Source organism: Betta splendens, chromosome 9 (genome assembly GCF_900634795.4).
Source record: "Betta splendens chromosome 9, fBetSpl5.4, whole genome shotgun sequence".
NCBI classification, from domain to species: domain Eukaryota; kingdom Metazoa; phylum Chordata; class Actinopteri; order Anabantiformes; family Osphronemidae; genus Betta; species Betta splendens.
Genome location: NC_040889.2, coordinates 12,773,646 through 12,798,469, shown reverse-complemented (window position 1 = coordinate 12,798,469; position 24,824 = coordinate 12,773,646). Strand labels below are relative to the sequence as shown.

The following is a 24,824-nucleotide window of genomic DNA, read 5'->3' as shown; positions in this document are numbered from 1 at the left end:
CTGTGCATTTGTTGTATTCTTCATCCTTCAGTATTTGTTCTTACTACAATTTTCTTAATAATTTGTACATTAGCTTAGAAATGAATAATTTTACGTTTTGATGCAGAAAATGTTCTTAATCTATTGTTTTGCTCCTTTTACTGAAGTAAACATCTCAGCACTTCTCTTATCACAATTATTAAAGTTGGAAGACTCTGAGACTCTTACCTCGGATAACAAAGCCAAAGCTGTTTCCTTCCTTGTGTAGTGTGACCTCCACGTTCTTAAACATGACCCCTGACCCCTGCACTGCTGTAACACACCATCAACAGCAACCTTAGCTTGCTGCTCGTCAATAAACACATGGGCTATATCTATATATACATGCAGCATTTTGCTACTGGTGTTACTTACTGACAGGTGGCAGCTCATACTCGACCTCCAGGACGACTCGCTCCCCGACGTTCTTCAGCAGACTGATGATCTCATCGTGTCTGAACTTGGCCAGGTTGATGCCATTAACGGAGCGGATGTAGTCGCCCACGTTCAGCTGGTCGCTCCTGAACAAACACCAGCTCTTATTTTATGTCTTTGTAAAAGCATCACAAAATGCTGATTAAAGAGCTGGGCTGACGCATGACAGTTCTGGCTGATCATGTGTTATGAGGTGTCTGTGCCATATGCTACTCATGACATGCAATATTACTGGGCACATTCGCCTCCACACGCACAAACTCTGCACATGCTAGCAACATACATATATATGTGAACATATATGACAGATGCTAAACTTGTATTTACTGTTTTTTATTCTATTTTGAGAGAGAGTTGAGTGAGTTGGCCGGTTCCCTCTCATCTATAAGCATTTCATTCATTGTTGACTGAATTTTAACCTGACAAATAAACCAATCTAATATATTTGTAGTAAATATCCTTCCTGCCCACTATAAAGAGGTTTTACACAGCTCTCTACAGTTTAAAACAAAGCAAATGCAGCCTCAGAGCTCAGACCTCGACCCAAAAGAGACGTTAACACAGGATACCCTGAGGATACAGCTGAACCAAAGCAGCTCTGTGGGTCCACAATTCTTCCTGGCCATTCAAATCTGCAGCTACAGGAAGTTTGCTGAAGGATATTGCTGCCAAAGGAGGTTTAACCGCTTATTAAATCCAAGGGTTCACTTAGTGTCTCCACCAGCAGATTGAATATTTAATGTCTGTGAGCAATAAAGACACAAATGATTGAAAGTGTTCGTCTAGACTTTTACATTGTAACAGAACCCAGCTCACATTGAGGTGGTGGTTCACTGGCTTTACTTAAAAATGAAAAGGGCCTCATGCTAACAGTGACGCGTCACCTGGCAGCGATGCCTCCCTGGCGCAGGTTTGAAACCCGGGGCTTCCCATCCTTGTCGATGCCTCCTGAAACCGTCAGCCCGAGTGTCGTCCCTTCCTTCTTCATCAACTCCACCACTGAGCATCCTCGAAACTCGTCTACATCACAGTAAGAAGTACATGTTCTCGCTGTGAAATAATTTACAGCACAATTCAGCATTTCCTCCAGTTCTGTTCGACATTATTTCTACTATTTCTGAGCAAAGTAATAATAATAATAATAATAATAATAATAATAATAATAATAATAATAATAATAATAATAATAATAATAATAATAATAATAATAATAATCTAGACAAAGACTGAAGTGAAGTCATGTTCTATTTTGTCACCCATCTATAATACATCACAAGTCTGAAATATTTAACAGTAGGCGAGATGGATTGAGAGAGAGGCAGATATTTCACTCCAGACCTGGAACAGTGTGAGGAGCAGGACTTTATTAGACTGTTGCATTTTAATGTTAATCAGACCAGACTTCAATACCAAAACTTCCTGTTCTGGTTGAGGTTGAGAGAGAAATAGGGGTGTTGACCCTGTGCCTGAACTGTCCGAGCTCCAGAACCAGTTAAATAGGAGAAAACTTTCAGAGATGACAGATTTCCACTATACTGAGATTAATTTTCCTGCTGAGATGAAAATTGCTGCATGTTCGGCTGCATCAGATACAACATGCAAGTAGGCCAGCAGCTCCAGGTGGGAGGAGATAAATGCAACTCCAAGCATCTTCTTACAGGTCAGAGCCAGAAAACATCTATCGCTGTGTTTCTGTGTGTTCTAGTTGCTGATGAAACACAATGAGCATGGCGCTGAATAGAAGAGATGGATGGTACCTGGAATGCTCTGTCTCCTAATGGCCAGCGCCCCGTCGGAAGGTCTCGACCCGGCGGAGTGTTTGGTGTACGGCCCCTCATCTGAAACACAGTGGAGCACAGAATTACTACACACAGTCCCAACAATGCACTTGTACCTCTACGCTTGCATTTCAACCAGTTTGTCAGGTGGTTTCAAAGTTTCACCTGTTCCTCTGTGTGGTTCAGGAGGTCCAAAGGTTTACCAGGCTCACAGATACTCACCATCATCCTCGGACATTGCAGATCTCCCACTACAAAAATACATCTCAGAGCTCAAAGTCACGATAAGCGCCTGTATTTCATTAGTATGCTCAGCTTCAGGTTTGCTACGTTTAACAACTGCCACAGCTTTAACAAGAGACTAAAACACGTTTCCTGACTGATTATGTGCCTGGTTTGCGGTCTGAAGATGCAGCTGAGAGTCAGCCAGCCCTCATGAATAAAAAACTCCAGACAGACAGAGGTGACCTCATCGGTGCAGCAACCAATCCCTGTGGAGAACACTGTGGACTCTCTGAGTGTGGACCAATCACAGCGGTCCATAGGGAGGCTCTCTGCTGATGTCACTGCACAGATGAGAAGTCTGACAAAATGTGCAGCTCATGAGTCCTGATGTCACCTGGTTCACATTCAGCGATTTGACTGATTCACAAAAAATCATCATTTTCATAACATCATCATGATCTGCAGCTCAGTCAAACCTATGACAGAGCCGACTGGACCTCATTGTTCCCTGGTAGTTCGTATTCTGAGCATTCTACATTCTGAACTAACAAAAGACCAATTAAGGCTCATTATTCCCTTAATGACTTACAACAGTGAAGCTCAGGCTCAAACCTTCACAGACACAAAATCACCTGAGCTATCATCAGCTGTGGTTGGAGCAGCGAGCTCCATCAGGCAGAGCTGCCTCTTAAAGAATGAGGTGAACCATGCATATAAACCAGCAAGCAGACATGGCTTTGGGTTTATTTGATCTTCAGGCTGGTCTTGCTTTTTCATTCCAGCTCGTCCTAATCCGCTCCAGATCTGCTCTGTCCTGTTATTTCTGTCCTCAGCTTGGTTCCAGCAGCTGAGCTCAGAAACACAACGAGACCATAACTAAGTGAAGATGAAAGCTGAGCCTCCTCCTCCTCCTCTTCCTCCTGCTGATTTAGGGCAACTCCATCTCCTTCTCTCCACCACAGGCTGAACAAAAAAACGTCACAGCGCCACCACCAGGCTCTGTCAGACTGGAGGAGTCATGAATTCCACACAGATCACTAAACACTAAACCTTCTGTCAGATAAACATTGTGAGTGGCCTGTATGATAATGTTCTCCTCTCTCCACCTCACTGATCCAGACGCTGAAGGACACCTTCCCTCTCCAGCCAGTCACTCTGTGCTACAATCATCTCAGAGCTGTCAAACCCTCCGTCTGTCAGCCGTCACTTTTGCGGTGCATGATTTAACCCCCTTCACTCCAGACCCGTGGAGTTCAGCGCATCCATTCCTTCCTGCCTTCCTTGGCATCAGTTCTCCACTGTGCTCTTCAGTTTCTCAGCGAAACATGTTGTTCACCACCTCGTCAGTTCTCACACAGTTTCAAATGTTCCACTTCTTCACTACGTTTCCATGGGGTGATGTCTGTACTCACGACGGTTCAACAATGTGTTTCATGTGACAGGTTTTAGCAGTAAAACATACAGGCTCATCTGTATCACACCTGTGCCAGTGCTTAAGTCATATGATAGAAGGAAGAGCGAACCATATGAGAAACAGAACATGTGCTGAATACAAAACTTCACAAACAGTCGTCTGTTCTGTGTGTTCACCATTAAGCCAATGCAAAAAACCTGAGCCAGACTTTACAATTGATATAGACACAGCCACAGACAGTGTGTTTCACATCCGTGTTCAGTTATGCTACAATAAATAAAACATATGACGTATTCACCGAGAGTCAAAGAACCAAACAAACACCTGAAGCTTCAGGCCAAACCAGAATTATCAAAATAACATCTAATGAGAAAACCCAGATCACTGTTCTTAGTGCTCTCCTCCCCGTTAATACACACCATCAATATTACATTCATGAAAACAGGATGCTCGCTCTCTCGCCGCGTGTGCTCAGACTCACTATGAAGCTCTCTCATCCAGTGTAACCTGCAGCTATCGACTGAATGAATCCATCTGAAGATGGTTTTCAACACACACACGCACACAGATGTCTTTTCTCAGAAACAAACCCCTCTCTCTCTTCTGTGTCAGCAGCTCACACCAGATGCCGCTCGCCCATGCCCACATGTATGTCACACATGCAAACATGTTTCCAATACACACACATGCAGTCTCCTCGCTCTCTGGCTCGCCGTTACGAGTCTTTCTCTATGTCTCTCTACCTTTGTTCACCCTGCGCAGGATCTGGCAGCGACATTTAAACGACACAGCGATCATGGTGAAGCCGAGACGAGGGTCGCCTCCCCCCCACCGCCATGCAGATGCAGCCGCCACAAACTACACCACCTCCTCCTCCTCCTCCTCCTCCTCCTCCTCTTCCTCCCCGGGGAGCGAGCGACTGACTGGCGAACGAACGACCTCAAGCAGAAGCCATCGTCGAGGGAAGAGAGGGAGCGCTGCAGATGTGAAGCGCCTCCATAAAATGAGGCAGTAGAGGAGGAGGGGGGAGGTAGAGTCTGCGCAGGATGAAGAGGAGGAGGGGAGGGGATGGAGCGATGATGTAGAGGCAGAGGGAGGGGAAGGAGGAGGGAGGCTCCTGGATCCTCCACTGGTGTGTTTGTGTTTCTGTACAGCTGCATGGATGAAAGAAGTGGAGATAAGCTGCAGGATGAAAGACAGAGATGGACAGATGAGCCAAAAGATTAAATAGAGGGAAAGATGCATGCAAAAAAATAAAGAGGAAGAATAAAAAGGTGAAAGGAAAAGAATAGAAGAAAAGTAAGAAATGACGAAAGGCAGGAAAGGAGGGAAACGGACCACAGACACAGAAGGAAAAGGGTTCTTCAGTGAATGACTGAGAGAAGCAGCAAGACAGACACCTCTGAAGTGAAATCTGGGCCCTTCAGAGGCCACTGCAGCACAAACAAACCCTTCAGGAGTGGAAACGAGTGCCTGGGCTTAGACACTCCTGTCACTGAACACAGGTGCACACAGTAGCTGGGCACCATGTGGCATCTTACTACTGCTAGTGTTTTTGCAGGCCTGGTAACTCAGTAGGTAGAGCATATGCATTGCACATGGGAAGGCAGGGCAGCCTCCTGCTTCCCGAGGAGATGGGTTAAATGCAGAGGACCAATTGTAACATTAACAGTAATTGTGACATTGTAACAAATGTGATGATAAAGGCTTTCTCTATTCCAGGACTTAATTTAGCCCTGTGTGCTGCTGCTATGTGAGGACAGAGACACTGCTGTTGTCCCATAGTGTACTATGCCAGTACATGAGTGTAACCAACAGCTGATACCTGCTTCGGATTGTGATTGGCTGGCAGAGCAGAGGGGTGTGGCCTCCCAGCAGGTAGTCGAGTGCCCAGACATGTGGGTCAGTGTTCCAACAGCAGATTACACAGGATTAGTGTCAGAGTGTGTAGAAGTATTAACAGTGACATTACTACTGGATGCAGGTCAACACATTAAACACCTCTCTCTCTCTCTCTCTCTCTGTTATTCTCCCTCAGTGTCTCTCAACCATCCTCACCCTCTCATTATTCTAAGGTTTCATTATGTAACTTACTGAGCTTCTGTGCCCAGTTCACCTGATTTACTGGTCTGAACTAAGGTGTACTGGTCTGTACTGCCCTCTGTTGGTCTCACGGGTTATCAGAAGCATTATGGGCCTGTCACGCCCCCTGCTGGACATAGCACAGCAGCACACTTTACAGATCTGTGTATTTGCTTCTTCTGCAATGATTGAGTTGTGTGAGTTTAGACTGATATACACTGCAAAGTAATAGGACAATAAAACAATTTTATGAAGACTATCATGTTGCATGATGCTGATGCCAGTGAGGTTAGGGTTAGTCAAAACTACTACTGCCTCCTTTATAATTACCACAGATACTTCATGGCTAAATAGTTCTGACTACTATTACTAGTATTTACTACCTCAAAGAGTAATTTATCCAGCCTGCTCTGCCCAGTCTCTCTCCTGGGACGCCTCCTTCCTCCAACCACTCCTCTTACATTCAGCCACTCCCACTTCCTGATCTTTCCCTCTGTCTCCCATTACCTGTTCTTCTGTTCATCGTCTAATGTAGGGACGTCAAACTGTGGTCCTCAAGGGCCGCTGTCCCTGCTGGTTTTTCAACTCTCCCTGCTGATTACCTTGAACAGGTGTGTCAGTTAGCTCATCCAGCTGCTGACTGACTGAACACACCTGATCTAGGTAAGCAGCAGGCTCTGGGGAAAGGAGAGTTGGAAAACCAGCATTTGTAAGCCTTATGGTTCATACATCTAGTTTGTTTAACCTGGTGTTGTCTATGTCTAGATTTGTGGGTCACTGTTCTTTTTCATGCCTATACATTCTGTGGATCAGACTGCGTGGACACACAGAAGGCACGAGAAGGTTTCTACCTGTTACCACACTAAGGGTTTTGCTCAGTGTCAGTTCCCTCTGGAATTGGTTCCATCTACCCCATGATTCTGTTTTTTAATCTTGTACATTTTATTGGCGTGTTAGCCTTTTATTAAGGTGAACATTTTGGTTCCATACTCTCTTGTGCTTCTTGAGTGGGTCCTTTAACACCACTTCCACCAACTTCTTAAAAAATAATTACATGACACACAACCAGGTGCTGTAGTGACCTACTGTAAGCAAGATGGGTCACTGGTTCCAAGTCCAAACCATTAAGCTACTGGTAATTGTCTGTTGGCACCAACAGAAGCAGCTGGAATCAGTAAGACCAGAACCCGACCAAACCTAAACTAAAGGACTCAGCCACTGACACGCTTCATCTGTTAAAGTAGTTTTACTTGGCTACTGCTAGTGAACTGATATGTTCTGCATGTCACGATTTAGATTAAAGATGGAAAATACAAACTTTTACCACGTCTTTACTAGAGTACTTGTTACTGCATTTGGAGCTGCCAGTTGCTCTGCGAGCATCAGACATTATAATAACGGTGTATGTTACCATCCTCCTGTTGTCAATTCATCCAACACCCCTCCCAAAGCGAAACGCACACACGGCTGCAGCGTTACCATGGAAACAAGCTGATGAATAATTGAGGGGATAGAGCGACCCTGCACCGTACAAAGAGTGATTTTGAAAGATGAAAGCAGGGTTCACACACACACACACACACACACACACACACACACACACACACACACACACACACACACACACACACACACACACACACACACACACACACTACAGGTTATCGTCACATTCCCCAGCCTTTCAGAGGAACCATATCAGAGTATTACGCTGTAATACTTACACAGTGAGTGTGTCTGTGTCTACACCCACCGCCCAAAGTCAAACACGTGGGTTTGAGTCACCGTGACATCTACTTATGTAAGTACACACACACACACAGAGTGCTAATAACACAGCTCCAGAGAGGGAAGAGCAGAGGACGGATGTGTAAACCTTTAATTAGTGCTAACAGTCACAGTCAGACTGACAAAGTTTCAGTGTGTGAGGAGCAGATGGAGCAACACTGTAATCAACAAACCAAGAACACTCAAAAGCATCACAGGAGCCTGGCTCCAAACTTCATGCAAACAACAGAAATGAACATGCTGTCGAAACTCGAATACTTGTGTATCTCAGAATCTCAGGAGAGGGCTGCTCAACAAGATTTCATGATCATAAGACGATGTACAGCAGACAAATTATGCAAATGTTTGTGCGTGCTTGTGTGCGTGCGTGTGTTCTAGATAATATCTTATAACTCCTAACACATCACTGCTACAAATGAAACTTGCAAGACTACTAAAGCTACCACAGATACTTTGCTGGCCCATTATTACTGGGAAGATAAATACTATTGCTTGTTTAACTACTACTACTATTACCTACACAACCGACACAAACTACAACTTTACGCTTAACATCACGCACAAAAGTCACAACAACAAACAGCATTACTGTGATGTCTGACTAACCTGACTGTTTGACCTATTTGTGCTGCTTCAAACCGCCACCTCTAGACTCATGTTAGACTCTAGTTACGTCAGGTTGGGATTCGATAGAAAACTATGGCTTGGTTCAACTTTGACTGTGTTTTGTATATTGAAAAATGAACAGCAAACACTGTCCCTGAACGCACCACTTGACAGGTTTACTTTAAGAAATATCAGACTGATGTGTGGAAGCACCTCTGGAGACTAATGCCTTTGGTGCTAAACTGCAGCTAAAGCTAAGTCAGTGTGCATTAGTCCTGCAGCAATTCCTTCTTAATAAAGGTGGTATCGATGGGTTTTTGAGGTGTTGTTGAGATGTTACTGTGAAACAATGCTGCATCATTCTGAACACCAACACAATCATATCAATGAGGTGAGGCTGAGTAGCAAAAACACCTGTCTGTTCTAGTCTGCACATAGTGCTGTGTTCTCCGTAGTTAAAGGAAACGGCTGCAGTTGTTCTTTAATTTAAAAGAACTAATTAAACATCATAGCCAAATAATGAGGGGAAAGTGCTTTGAATCCTGGGAGGCCTGCACATTAATTAAGTGAACTTGTGCAGATTTCTGTTCCACTTTCTCTCTCTGGTTGTGTTTATTGGCTGTGAAGATAATCCAGCAGTGACGAAAACGCCTCCAGACCAGCACCAATCCAAGCTCAGCACATGGAAGGGCGGAAAACGTGGGACTGAGAGGCAGCAGAGTCGAGAGGAGTCTAACGCTTTCACACATGGCAGCTATTAAAAACAGGTAGGTGTGGAGTCTGACGAGGCTGCAAACAACAAGCATGAAAATAATCAGGTTTTATGAGTTCAACATCTTAACTTTTATTCTGAGTCAGAGGTGAGACTTGATGAAGACACGCACACCCTCCCTTCTGTAGCCCATTTCCTTAATCTCCATCATGTTAAACACAGTGGACCAGTTATGCTAACGAAGCCCTTATTTAAAGCATTAATTAGTTCATTTTGTTTCAGCAACCTTCACATAACACGCCTGCTGCAAAGCGCTCTGGTCTGAACCCTGTATCACACAACATTCAACATCGCTTCACCTCATTAATGTGCAAATATATGCATCATAATGTTTCAACATGTAATGAGATCATGGAGTGTTCAGAGGAGACGGCAGCACAGACAGAGAGGAGCCGTGTGCTTCTGCAGGACAAGGAGACGCCAGGTGAGGAACCGGTGACCCCCTGAAGGAGGCGGGGCCAGAGGCTTTGACCTCTGACGTCAGCTTATACCACTTAGCAACATCATGTGCTACAAATGCCCCCCACACTACTTGAATCCACACAGCTCTACATCCAGAAATCTGAATCCAGCGTCAGAGAGGGAGTGTTCATTTGGGTTTGTCATCTATTTGCATGTTTTCTTCGAGTGAGCTGAGGTGAATCACTTGGTGCCACGAGCTTCCAACAACCAACCAGATTAAATCAAAGCATCACTAAAAAAGGAAACAGAATTAAAATCACACTAAAAAGGTCTGAGGGCAGAGAAAAGTGTGTGTCCGGGTTATCCAGTCAAGCAGCCTTAAATTGCCTTCATATAGAATCACACGCTGTGTTAAACACCCCCACACACACTTAACTAGACACTGGTAGTTGCTGGAAATGTCTCTTGGCAGCTCTGCTACACACAAGAATATTCAAGTAGTTTTTCAGAAGGATAATATAGTTCCGAGTCAGTTACAGTCCTATGCAGTTTAAATGAATAACGAGGAATTTATGCGAACAAGCTTTGGTAAATACTCAATAATAAAAACTGGTAAAAAGTGCAGCATTCACAGTATTTGTGAATATTTTCAGCATTAGCTCACAGCGAAATAGTTTAATTCCTCTGCAAACACAAAACGTGCTGCAGTTAATCTCTGGTCCACTACATTCACAAGCATCACACAGCAAGGCCAAACCAAAGTGAATCTTTTATCATCTGCTCGATGCTCGTAGCGCTCGCGAACACTTAAATCAGTGTCAACAATTTAGTAGACGGCGAGTTGAAGATTTCTCTGGAGGGAGACAGATGGAGACGGGTGAGCCGTGAACTCACAACGCAGAACCAAATATATTCCTGACTCTTGTTTTAGCTCGGGGCAGAAAATAAAACACAGAATGGGCACATTTACACACACAACTAAATACAGTGCAGCACAAATCCAGTCATTTCCCAGCAGCAACAGAACAGATGCAGCTCGAAAACAATGGAAGTTTTCTGTAAAATTACATCAGTTTTCTGTTTTTGCCAATGTTTTTTTGTTCCTCCACAAACTTGTACTTCGCTGGTTTCAGACTAATACACACCCAGAGCTCATCAGATTATACCATTAGCATAAGCAACACATCAGGCGTCTGTCCTGCTTCATTTACTCACAAACATCTCACCAGCCACATGAAGAATGTGAGTCAGTGACACTGCTGCTAGAACCTCCATTCAGCATCCAACCAAGTAAAACACTGGATGACAGTTAAGACCAGTAACAGGACCAGTTAGTCGGCAGAAGTCTGCATACTGTATATGGAAGATGAGGTTTTATTTAACAATTCTTCTGTGTTTATTATTATTATGTATGTTGTGGGTTCCCATAAGTAAAATGAAACGTTTATTAAAGCATTAAAAGATTCAGTCACAGTCTGTGGAAAGGTTTATCCAATGTTTAGACTAAAGGCATCTGTTAAAGAACAGCATTTCTCATTAGTGCCAGAGGTTTACAGACAAAAGGTGAGTCCATGTGTCAGAGGACAACAGAGCTCAGACCTGTCTGACATAACAGAAGCTTTGAGTCATTCGCTGAGGTGAGTGGGTGGTTAATAACATTCCCTACGTTTGAAAAACATCTTCCTTCCTGCTTCACTCGGACTTTAAAGCTTCCTGTTCACACTGTGATCGTCCTTCGAGGCACAGCTTTGATTTGTGAAACTGGGCTGTTTAAATCAAATTTGACTACTAAAGAAGCAGCCCCATCCGAGCCCAAGAACCGAGATTAAAAATAGAACAAAAGCAGCATGAAAACAGACGCGACGACAGCTTTAAACACAGAGTCTGACAGATGTTTAAAGCAACAGTCGTGGTGCTGATATGTGGACAGGACACGGGAAGCTGGAATTAGAGCATGTGTCCCACATTGTCTGCATTCCTGTCCACAGCCGACACTTACTCCCTTGTTATTACCACAAACCACCTGGACACCTGAGTGTGTGTGTTTATGCTGGAACAATGTTATCGTTACGAGGACATTTAGTATGAGAGTCTGCAGGTTTAGTTTAGAGCTGAAAGCTCCAGAATGGATATTTGTGTACAAATGACATGAGTGACAGCTTTTTATTTAAGCACAAAGCAGTCTATTCTATGAATTACTCACTACAGTAGTATTTATTGGTTCATTGTTCTGAACTAAAGCTGTCAGGGTAAAGAAGGAACATTTTCCTGTGAAGTACGTGAAGCTAAAAGTTGCACATAATGCAGAAAGTACTTCAGAATTGGAGCCAAGCACTTCAGTAAATGTATGCATATACTTTCCACCTCCATGTATTGAGTGTGTGGGGGCTGCGTGATGGCAAAGCAAGTGCTCGCAGCTGTGGGAAGACCAGATCACTGTAACCAAACGGTGCTTCCCTAACGACCTTCATCTATAATACAGCACACACACACTGAGGGATACTTCAAGTCTCATAATCTGTTAATAAGCTTCTCTAGCTCCGTCACTTCCAGCAAGACATACTATGAAGCTCCCCCTCCCCTGGCTCTCCCCAGTGTGTTTCTTGGAGACTCACTCACTCAGTAGGTGTGTATTGTACTTGCTGGTGTAGTAGTAAACGTCCTCATAGCCTTCCTGGTAATCGTCGTCTGCTCGGTACCTCCTCCCTCGCCTCCTCCTGCTTAGCAGGCGCAGCAGGGCCAGGAACTTCTCCATCACCACCTCGCTCACAGACCGGGGACAGGCTGAGCCGGGCCAAGCCGTGCCGGGCTAAGCTACAAGCTAACAGCAAGGCAGATAATAAAGCCGAGAGCTAACAGCAATCGTTATTCCACAGCGAGAGAGAGAAGAGATCAGGTTTCCTACTGCTTGCTCACTTTGCCTCTGCTCTCTCTCTCTCTCCCTCTCGCTCACTCACACACACCTCTGGATGTCACACATGCGCTCACACGTTCGCAGGCATGTAGACGCTCTTTGTATTCTCTCCTCTCTATCTCTATCTGCAGCCTCCCTCTCCTCCTCCTCCTCCTTCTTTGGGCTGTTGGTGCATCTAGCCGGGCTCAGCCAATCATAGGGCTCGCAGCTCACACACACACACACACACACACACACACACAAACACACACACACACAGCACTGTGCAGCCTCCATTGTGTTTGAATGTGCACTTGAAGAGTCAGCAGTGCTGAGTTTCCTTCATTAGCTCCTTGCTTCCCTTGTTCTGCCTTTTCTTCTTTTCCTACATTTGCATCTCTTCGCTCCACCTACTTCTACGTTCACGCACACCTTCCTGTAGTCACTGTGATGGAGGAGAGAAAACTACTAAAAGGAAGAAGGACAGTACAAAGAGCAGAGGGAAACAAAGGGGGGAAGGAAACAAGAGGAAGAGGAGATATAAGAAGAGGAGGGGACCCACAGGTGAGGAAATTAGCGGGAGAAAGGAAACACAAGAGAAAAGAAACTGGTGGAAGAAAGTGGATGAGATGGATGAGAAGGATTAAGAGGAGATGGAAGGAAAATAGGAGAGGAAAGAAAGAAATAAGATAGGTTCACAAAAGAAAGTAACAAGAAAGTGACATAAGAAGGAGGGAGGAGCTCAAATAGGAAAGAAGTCAAAAAACAGAAGATAAAAGGGCTGAGGGAGGGGAAACGTGACGAAAGTAAACTAGACGGCTATAAGGTAATTACAAATAAAATAGTGAAAGGAAACCAGGAAAGGAGCAGAGATAAGAGACAATTAAATGGACTGTGGACAATGTTACAATGAAGTGACAACGCAGAGGGAAAACTGGGTCATTCTGACAGAGACCAGGATCCTGTGCTGTGTAAACACCTGATCTCTGCTCAACAACTGGGAGCTGCCTGATCCTGCTCTCACTGGAACACAAGCATTTCATCTCAGTCCAGTTTCTAATCCACTCTTCCAGTATGTCATTTTTATTTGCTCAAATCAAATTTAACATATGGACCTAAAACCACACTATAAATATGACTAATCTCTCTAAATGTTAAAGATGGAATCAGGGGTCAGACCTAACACTGCTCCCAAAGGTGATCCCATAATCCTCCAGCTGTTCAGGTGCTCCTCTCTGACTCCAGAGGGAGACTTGGGGACATGTAGGCCAGATGCTGAACCACATCAGCCCAGGCTCAAGGGCTGAAGGCACTAAACTGCAGCGGGCTGCACAGAGTGTGTTAAAAAGTAAACGACGCCCTGCAGTCTGACTCAGAGCAGCAGATGTGCTGAGATAAGCCCGAGCCTCTGAATGATTACTGCATCTTCCCTATTTCCTCCGTGTCTTCTGGACTGTGCAATTTTCTGTGAGAGGAAAAAAGAAGCATGAGGACAAGCTAATAAGCTGCAAGCGAATAACAGCAACAAGCAGTGAAGGATTTTACACCTGAATGTGCACACATCACCAGATTTGACTCTTCAGAAAAGCTGCTCTACATGCTGAACTTCAATGTCACTGCACAGAAATAGTTACGGACCAGAACTCCCACAACTGGACCACAGCGCACTTGTTTGCAGGTGTGAATGACATTCTACTGGTTCACAAAGCAGAGGCACAGATGAACTGTGTCCTCCTCAGCTTCCTGTACCCGTGAGTCTTGAAAAAGAGACATTTCTCACGTCCAATGTGCTCATGTGAAACCAGCTCTTGCTGCACTGAATGCGAGAAGTAGAGGTGTTCAGCACAGGTCTAGAGAAAACAGTTACACAGCAGGGACTTACTGAGCCCCAAGAGGGGCACGCTGTGTCCAATTGGTGAGAGGCTGCCACAGACATTTGGCCTCAGACAGACCCCACGTGTATCTGACCATGTGGGCTGCTAATGAGGCCAAGCGGGGCTACAAGTTGGTCCCATGTGGTGCCAGAACTGTGTCAAATGATACGATTTTGGGTTAATGAGAGGAGCACCAACAGGGTTCCTCTCATCTGATGGGTGAGAGTAGCTTCTGTATGAGAACGCGTTAGTGATAAAACACAGTCTCACATGGGAGATAAAAACCACACACAATCACAGGCAGCTTCTAGTCAGACATGTTGGCTGCGGAAATCACAAATTGGCAGGAGAAGCAGACTGATCAGAGGCCTGGAGAACATTCAGTCATCACACACAGACAGAATCAGCAGGTACACGTCCGCCTCAATGTAAACAAATTAATGACCCTCGGCTCACGTCTGACTCTGGGATTTCAGGAAGGAAACGATGGAGCAAGATTTAAGCAATATTAACTGACATCAGCTCCACTGATGCATGAACAAAGAGGAGTGCAGTGTAGTTTCCCCAGATATAGTGACTATTTGTATTCCCACCACTGGCAATGCTGGTTGGCAGTAAACTGGACATCACACAGGAAACAGCATGACGCCAGTTTATGTGTCAGGAAACCTTTGTGAACTCTGACCTTTGACCCGGTGGTGACTGACAGGTGGAGAGCAGGGTTTACAGTCAGGGAACTATGTTTGGTGCGTGAATGAGTGTGTGACCCCTCGTCTGACCCGTTGTCACGTCCTGACAGCTCTTGTATCCCATGCTGCACCAAGGAAGGATCTGATGGACATAAGACATCTCTCACACACACACACACACACACACACACACACACACACACACACACACACACACACACACACACACACACACACACACACACACACACACATACCCAGCAACAGCAACAGCAAACAAACCCTACAAATAACTACAGTAATGTAGATCATTATCATTATATTATCAACACTTGCACAAGTTTAAGCATCAGAACTCCAGTGAAGGGCTGACCCACTTTATCACAGCAAGAAATGCTTTATTTTAAAAAGAGAAAATCAAAGTGAATAGTATTATAAGTATTTGCTCAGGACAGCGTTAGCATGATGCACTCTACCTGTCAGACACCCCAGAGGGCTTGGACACCCTACAGACTCCTCACTGACACCCCTTACTGACAGAGCTGACAGCCGGGCAGATGGTCGAGTCACATTTACTGACACAGTCAGGAAAGGAGAGAGAGACGTTGCTAAAAATGCCAAAGTGTACATTCATTTGCATTTGGCTCTCAGGCTTCTGCAGCTCTGTAATATGATTGGATGCCATCGGTATATGTGTGAGAGTGTGTAAAATCTGATTCTCCACGCTTCTCTGCAAAAGACTCACACACACACACACACACACACACACACACACACACACACACACACACACACACACACACACACACACACACACACACACACACACACACTCTAGCACTCTATCCTCTAGCTCCCCCTCCTGGTCGCCCACAGAAGCTTCACAGACTTGGGTTGTAGACAAAACAGACTATTTGAGACTCCTCCCATTGAGTGTTGCTGAAGATGAGCAATGATTCACTGGGACACACAGGCAGTGATTGATAAAGCCCAGAGGACAGGGAGACAGATGCAGAAACCCAGAAACAAGCAGAATAAAGGGAAAGAGGAGGGAGTCGATGGTCTTAATGGACTGCTGAGTGGCTGACCTTGATTCCTAATGGACGCACCCTGGCTGACACACAAACACACACAGCATTGACTTCCATTCATCCCCTGAAGGCTTGACTCAACTTGAGCCTGGACCCAGACAGCGACAAACAGCTGGACAACAGCAAGACACAGATGTATCTAAAACTGGACGAAATGTCTCCAAATGACAACACTCACAAATAATGGAAGGTAAATTCAAAAGATGGGGATTAGAGTCACAGAGGTTATGCTGGTTTGAAGCTCTGAGAAAGAGCTGGAACCAGAATGAGACCAAAAGCTCTGGCCACCAGAACCCTCTGCTCTATATTCATACCTCTGTGCTGCTCCTTTGTATAAATACATATGAATGAGTTACTGTAAACCGGACTCTTCTCCTAAAACCTTCAGTCCTCATAGTTGCAGGCTTTCAGCTTCAATGGGCGGCTACAGCTCACTTAATGATGTAGAATTCACAGTGACTGCTAGAGGTCTGGGAGCTTCTCCACTCTCTGACTCCATATGTGAGAGGAGGAGGCTTTAGAGAGGATCAGGCATTTCCTCAGCCAAGGACAGTCAGCAATACACACTAGGACGTTCCCCCACAACCTCAGAGAGCAAAAGCACGAAAGGCAGTTATCAGAACCCTGCAGCCGACGAGCTCACAAACACACGAGGCTGATAATGGATGAACCAGTTCAGAGGAAGTGGTGGAAAAACGGTAGTGTCTCTGTCACTGCAGGTTTCAGTGTCAGACCGAGTGCTGGACTGTGAGAGACATAGTGTGTGTGTTTTAATAAGCGTGTCCATGCTGAGCTCATCCAAGTAGAAAATGAGCGAGTGCGCTTGAGGCCAGCAGCTCGGTCGTCCACCTGGACGCTGCCCAGGGCTGTGAGGACATGTGTGACTTATCCTGTCTGTGTTTGCAGAAAGAAGCAAAGCACATTTATTAACGTTTAAGTCCAGCTGCACCTGAACTATATACATAGAACTCTATTACATTTATCTCACTACTTCTGCTTTCAGAACCTTAAATACGTTGCCTGATAATACATGAACACGTTTACTGTACCTGTGTCTACAGTACGTGTTCCATGACCAAGTGGACGTGTGTGTGTTGACAGGATGTTACACATGAAGGACATTAAAGCAGATCCTGATCCCAAGGCTTTGGAAGTATTAATAGAAAGCCTTTGATTTCTGTTTGATTTGTTCCATGTTTCACTCAGCAGTTTTATTGCCGAGATCTGTAAAATGTTCCGATGTCTGCAGCAGAAATGGGAACCGACAGTGACTCAAACACACCGTCGATCAAAAAAACAGAACGCTTGTGATGTGGAGTTCAATAGCTTTTATCAAATCTGAATCCACACATTAAACCAAGATCCGTTTAAACTGTTCAATTAGTCTTTTCTAAATAATTTGCTAGGAGGAAATAAAGCAACTGTTGGTTTGTATTAAGCAGTAAACATGTAACTGGATATTTTCTGATCATGTTAATAACATGATACCAAACTCATTTGGTGAAAGAAGAACAAGGTCTGTGTCAAATTGTCCACAGTGCCTCTGAGCAAACAGCCTCTCCGCCCTGCACTGCCAAGCAAACTTTAAGGTTTCTCCAACCTAAATCAATCCTGGATTTTAACGTTTTATACTGAATGGTTCAGCTGCAAAATGTCGCAATAAATCCCGCTCTGAACAGGCAACGACGGGTAGAGCTAATGACACACAGTCAGCAGAGTCATGATGAGAGAGAGACATAGACACAGACGAGGAAGAGGGAGAGAGAGTCTCTTGGTGAAATGTGTCAGAGACGATAGGGATAATACATTAATCTGAGGAAAATGGAGGCGAGCGCGCACGCACGCACGCACGCACACACACACACACACACACACACACACACACACACACGCACACGCACACACACACACACACACACACACACCAAACACACACAAGTCTGCTTCAATAATCCTGAGGACAAAGATGAGCAGAGTTCTGACATCAGCACCTCTTATAGGACAGTGTGCGTGTCCCAGAGTGTGGTGCTGGAGCCGGTTTGTGTTTGAGCCATTTTCTCCGCTTCTTAGTGAAAAAGCCTAAAACGGTGGCATGATGTCATGCTGTGACACACTCTAACACGCTGCAGTCGCCATGGAGCGCAGCATGTTACATCCCAGGAAGCACACTCGTGATTTCTACTGGACTTTCCTTCGTGTTGTGTGGATGTCATGTTAAAATCTCAGCATTAGCTTCATGTGAGAGCTGCTGAAGGGTCTTTAGTCATACCACAGGATCTTCATAAGCAAATGGAGTTTACCCGGCTGTGGCGCAACTGTCAATGTTACATTTATCTCTAAATTACTATGTGCCTGTGCATATAGCAGGATTTATTGGACTGGCACTAAACATCAACAGCCCAGAGTAACTGCTTATCTAAGGCTTCCTCGTGCTCTGAATGCCAAAGTGGAGGTTCTATGTATATGTGCTCTCTGGTACTGCAGCGTACCCTCAAAAAGGTTTATCAGCAATGACTAGTGCATGAAGACTTATGATATCAGCTCTTTAAGAAGGATGGAAGATCAACAGCACTGCACTTATTTGAAGACTAGATTAAGAGATTAATTAATTACATTTTTTCTACACAGTACAGTACTCTGGTCTTTTGTGCTTTTTTTAGGTAAATGTATCAGTCACACAACAGATTACATCTCTTGTTATCTTACAGCTTTCTATTTTTACCTGACATCTCTACTGTCACTTGTGCTTAGAACTAAGCCACCCTCCACCCCTGAGCTAACAGACTGTAAAATCCTAGGACACGTTAAGATTTTGTTGGCTACAAATTAACAACACAGGAAGACATGCGGGCAACAATAGTAGCCTAGAAAGCAGAAATTCAAAAAAATTATGACAATAACAATTATGCATACAAAATTAAGACCAGTTCAAATGAGTTACTAAACCTCTGCTCATACAAACACTCTTACTCACTGAAGTGGGTTCTGAATCAGCAGTCATGTTCAGTGCTTCAGACGTCAGCTCTGACACCGTGTGGAGTGAAACCAGCTTCAGTCGGTTATCACCCAGCCATCTGCTGAAACCACTCAGCTATAGATTAATAGCCCCAGGCTGCAGTTGTCAGGTCCTAACACTGTCTGGATGAATGTTCGTGGGGACATCAGCAGCAGAGGTCTGGGCTCAGCTCACACCTTCTGCGTGGCCTGAGGGGAAACAGGTGCCACTTCCTTCTTGATTTGCCAGGTAAGAAATCAGGGCCATGAACCTGATGCCATGATCATTCTGTAAAAACTGTCCCATAGTCTTTTCCTGGAACACATGGAACATTTTGGAGTGTGGGACACCTCAATCCCTGTCAACTACTGGAGACAGATTATGCTCATTTGGCTGAATAATGGACTAACTGAAAGAATGCAGAACAGGAACAGGTGCAATAATCTGAAGACCTGCTCTCTAACTTTAACATTTACAAAACACATCTACAAGAATACTTGGGAAATATACTTTTACTCTAGAAAAGTAGTCCCACAAATGCATGAATAATTTGTGCAGAGAGGAATCATCAAATTCTGCAGTATAGGTTTAGACATACATTTTAATCTATTTTAACTTACTACATTTTAGTTAAAATGTCAGTTTAGCTTTTTGCATTTGTTATTCAAAGCTGCCTATTTTTAGGATTTATATTTTTCCAATTGAACCACATTTTCAGTTTGCCTTTTTCTTTTATGAAATTCTGCCTTGAGTTACTAAAGCGTAATAAAAGCTAATTTGCTTTTCTCTTTTAATTTTCTCTATATTTTATTACCCTGAACTGTTAATATGTAGCTGAGGTTTCATCATTTTCTTTGTGTTGTAAATTTTATTCAATATCTTGCAGCTGAAGCTGTGAGGCACTGATACCAAGCTTTACAAACACTCAAGGTTTGTTACCTGTTACTACAGTCATCCACAGTGCTGTGCATGGTCTGTGTATGTATTATTTACATGGAGTGTTTTTTTACCCCCGGCCTGTGTAATGTTTCTTGTGTTGCTTTCCACGTTTTAGTGTATGGCTTCAAGCACCCAACTGTGACACATGTGACCACACTTTGGCTTGGTGCTGTATACCTGGACATTATATGAGCACTACAGTCAGCCAGAAGACTCAATCAACCCTGTGGTATATTTTAATATTAGTAAACATGCAGCTGCTACTATAAGGAGCTTTGAAATCCTCTGCAAATGTCCCTACTGAGCAACTATTTTGTCATTCACATGACAGAACATTCTTTCACAACCATCAATCCAAATCATCACAACAGGGTGAATAGAAATAAAAACTCAATACGCCGTGACGTCAGTGTCACATTTCATCATCTCAGTTGTTCCTCCATAAAAAGTGAAGGTTTCTCAGCTGCAGCCTTTCAAACGTGAGCATTTCGCTGCTTTCCCCTACACATAAGCTGAACATACTGTATGTACGTCAATGAGGCTCCGATAAACTGACACATCTGTCTGGGCTGAATATAAATCTGTACAAATATAAGATAAAGCTCCACAATCGCTTGTCACTACTTGTTATGTAATAACTTAACCAGATGATGAATAGATAAGTAAGACTGGGTGTTAATACAAGATTAGACACGTATGCTGGATATTTTGATTTACTTTGATTCAAAGGCATAGATTCAGATTTTTTAGAGTTACCTTTAGGCATGTTAGTTTTGTCAACTGGTTAATGTCTATGCTTTTTTAGTAAATTATTTATATTGTTTCACCCACATATGACCCTGGTTGATACTAAACTTCCCTCTAATGACAAACATACTTAATATATTCTGTGTTTTATAAAGATTTGATTGAAGTCGTTACTGCATCGTGTTGTATACGTAGCGCTTTTACTGTTACTGGTACATTACTGCGGTACCGGTACTCTTACACACAAGATTAGCTGCTGGTCCGTAGAACAAATGAAAACGGTTGTCACGGTACCGGAGCTCGTTTGAACAGCGGTGCCACTGCCCGGTGCAGGTGGTCGTACACGCACGCGCTAGGGCAGGCAGACCGTCGGTTCCGCGCCCCGGTCGAACCGCTGCTTAGCTTATTGGCTAGTAGCCTTGCTAACGGAGCTCTGCTGCCCGGTACCGGTCACCGGTTACCGCTCGTAACACGTTAGCAACGCACGCAGGCACACATATACACACAACGTAAAAAATCACCGTAACGTCACTGAAACCTCAGCCGTTGCGTCAGATTAACACACGCGCTCGCACGGTAACGGATCAGTTACTAAGTTTGACTTATTTCAATAGTCGCACCGCGCTGCACGAGAAAATGCACTAGTGATAATCAGCGAAACCACACACACACACACACACACACACACACACACACACACACACACACACACACACAGGTAGGGACTGAAACACACACGCGCGCAGGTCGGTATGAACCTGCACGGATTGGATCGGTCTGGTCTTACCTCCTTCCTGGTCCGGTTGGAGACAGGCCGGGATGTTTTTCTTCCAGCCGGGCATGATACACCTCAGGGCGGATAGGGAGTCCAGGGCGGCCCGCTAGCAGACACACACCACCAGCAGCGGGAGGAGCAGCGGGAGCGGCGACAGCAACATGGCTAGTTAGCTTTAGCTTCGGCTGCTACACCTCCCCCTGCACTGCGAGTCTACCTTGCTTTACCACTCTCTCTCTACCTCGCACGCGCACGCGAGACTCTCTTTCCCCCTATCCCTCTCTCTCCTCCTTCCTTCTCTTTGTCTATGTCTCTCTACCTCCTCCCCCTCTGTAACTCGACCCCCTCGAGCCTCGCTGTGGTCTCTGGAGAAGTGGGAGAGCGAGGTAACGTTGGAGTGGTGGGCACAGAGAGAGAGAAAAAGTGACGTGATGGTAGTGAAGGAGGGAGGACGGGTTCGGGCAGGTCCGTGCCCTCGGAACCCGAACCCGCGGAACCCGAACCCGCTTCTTTTCCTTTTAAGCAATATAAGGAATATAAGTGATTTGCCACGTGCTTCCCGCCTTCATTCATTCATTCACAGCCAGAACAGGGATGCAGCTACAGTACAGCATCAGCCGTGTTTAGCACTTCAGCTTATTAGCAAGTAGCCTATCAGAAGTTGAACTGCTTGAATCCAACATGTCCCTGTTTAACATCTAAGCTTTTATTGAACTGTAGAGATCAGACTTTTAATTTTTAATTTTATTCAGTACTTTAATTATTCTAAGGCACTATGCTTACACCATGGACGGTAGTAATTTGTTTTCATATAGTTTCAAGTTTTTTTGTTGCCATGTATTTTTAAATAAAAAATGAGGATGCAAAGGCTTCTTTGTGACTTTACCAGGTTGTTAGATTTACTCTACTCTAAGATGCAAAGATGTTGTATCCAGTTAACAAAATATATTTTTGTATATTTTGCTTATTAGTATTTGATTAGCCTAACAAAAAACAACCCTTTCACCGGTGGTAGTAAAAAAAAGTATAGAATGGAAAATACACATCCTGCAGACATTTTATCCAGGGAATCATACACATACACACACACACACACACTGCTGGTATTTAAAGTTCTTGTGTTGACTTGTCTCTGAGGAATTCACTCCTAATGGAGTTAGGAGTGAACACTGGCTGTGGATTAAAGGGACATTCTAACAGATTTCACCCTTTAATTTTAAAGTAAAAAAAAATATTAAAAAATATTCACAAAATATAAACAAAATGTTCAGAATAAACAGAAAAACATTAGAAGCTAATTTAAAAACATTAACAGAACAGACAGAATAAATCTCAAAAGCAACATTACAGATTTTTTTGTTTTTATTGGTAATTGCTTTGTTTATTTCGCTTGGGGTTGGGGGATTTTTACCTGTTTGTGCTCTGGGGTATAATCTGTCTATGGATCTAATGCACCAGATTAACTGTCTGACAACAACAACGATTAATTTAGGCACCGCCATATTTGTTCCCCATGGAGCTGTGGGAGACGGGTGGAGGAGGAAGAGGAGGAAAAGAAGCAGTGAAGTGGAAGAACGAGTCTCTGCAGGCTACAAGACAAAAAGCAGAGACTGACCTCAATATGAAGAGCGAGACAAACAGATACAGCCAGAGTGAGATGCCATCAGCTTTACTGTCAACATTATGCAGAATCAAAGCATGCGCAGCCATTCAGCCTTTTGTCCACTGGTGGTTTCCTTTTGTTTAATTGGTGATGTGTAGCGAAGCAGCTGAAACAAATGAAATGTTAATTAAAAGTCTAACTCAACATTTTTTTTACAAAAATAACAAATCATTTTGACTGATATCGGTGGAAGTTAGGACAGCTTCTAACCACGGTGAGAAAGACCACGACTATCTCACAGTTATAAATAGATAAATGACACAAAATAAACACTGAAATCTAAAAGAGTCTAAATTAGACAAAAGAGACACAATATGAGAAATACAGAAGATCAGAGGCACAAAACAAACAAAAGTCTGTATCTGCTGTTAGAGCAGGTAAATGACCTACTGTAAAAAGCTTTAGTTTAGTGATATTATTACAAAAACGAGAGAGAGTAGCCATATCTTTGTCTTATGTTTGTCTCTAGGCTTCGTCTTTTTCTTGTCTGTGTCTATTTATTCATAGCCTGTGCATGTCTCTACTGCTGAATTCATTCATCATCATCATCATCAGAGTCATAATCTGTTTCCCCAGAGACGTTTGAAAAAGGTGAGTGTGTTTATTTGTGATGCAGCTACAGCCTTGTTCTGTAGATTAGTGTCAAACGTTGCCAGTGCATTAAAATACACACACACACTGGAATCACAGCATGCATATGTCAGTAGCTGCATTACGTGTCAACAGAGAGAGCGATGCGCCTGGGGGGTTGTAAACATCCCACTCAACTGATCTGTGACTCATCACAAACACACACATTCTGCTCCTCTATTTGCGAGGACACTCATTCACATAACGTGTTTCCTGGCCATAACCTTTGACTACCTTCATGTGAAATACCTCCATGATATTATAACATCAACCGAAGCATACGACTATATTTACATCATGCAATAATCACAAAATAATAAGTAATGAAAAATGACCTAGAACAGACCAAATGACCAAAGTGTACAAAGAACTAAGTCCCACATTCATATTTATAAGTACAGCAGTCCTGTTATATACAATAGGAAAATATAAAAATTGACATATAATGCAGGAGATGACAGAGGAATTCTTTTCATTGTAAAATAGCTTTTTCAGATAAGGCACTGAACAGGGACATCAGAGTTAACAGGTTAGAATAAAGCCTGCAGCTTTGTGAAATGCCTCCACCGCTGATCTGGTCCTCACAAGCACAGCTGATGTACACAAGCAGTTCCTGCATTCAACCAGCATGAATAAACAGCCGCCACTTCCTGAATATGCTCAATCTCTCTCCTGCATGTATGAAATTGCAGTGTGCGTTTGCGGGTGATTCATTATTCAGAAGCGATAATGTGCTCAATATAGCTCCAGAAGCACAAGCGCTCCACAGACTCGTGTTTTATTCCCTTTCAGCCAGTAAACGGGAAACAGCTCTCACTGAGGGCTTTGAAAGGAGACACCTGCTGCAGGTGAAGCAGGCGGCGTCTTATCAAGCCGGCTTTATGTTAACAGCACTTCAAACGTGGCGAGCAAAACCTAATGACATAGAGTTTAGACACAGCTTTAAGGATTTAGTAGAATGGTGAGAACGCTATCGATGAGTCTTACATATAAATCAATGGTAGGAAC

General features: G+C 43.9%; 1 protein-coding gene across 22 annotated transcripts in view; it reads right to left on the bottom strand.

Moving 5' to 3' along the window:
- Positions 1-21,898, bottom strand: part of grip1 (glutamate receptor interacting protein 1) — a 34,851-nt gene extending 12,953 nt beyond the window's left edge. For 2 of the 22 annotated variants that reach the window (XM_029162864.3, XM_029162866.3), the window contains exons 1-5: positions 3,089-4,597; positions 2,211-2,291; positions 1,338-1,503; positions 394-539; positions 208-291 (exon numbers count right to left, since the gene is read on the bottom strand). In XM_029162864.3, coding sequence (XP_029018697.1) covers positions 208-291; positions 394-539; positions 1,338-1,503; positions 2,211-2,291; positions 3,089-3,233 — 622 coding nt within the window. In that variant the 5' untranslated portion in view covers positions 3,234-4,597. The other 20 variants (XM_029162868.3, XM_029162871.3, XM_055512105.1 and 17 more) reach the window with 20 other exon arrangements.
- Between the last annotated feature and the right edge of the window lie 2,926 nt (positions 21,899-24,824).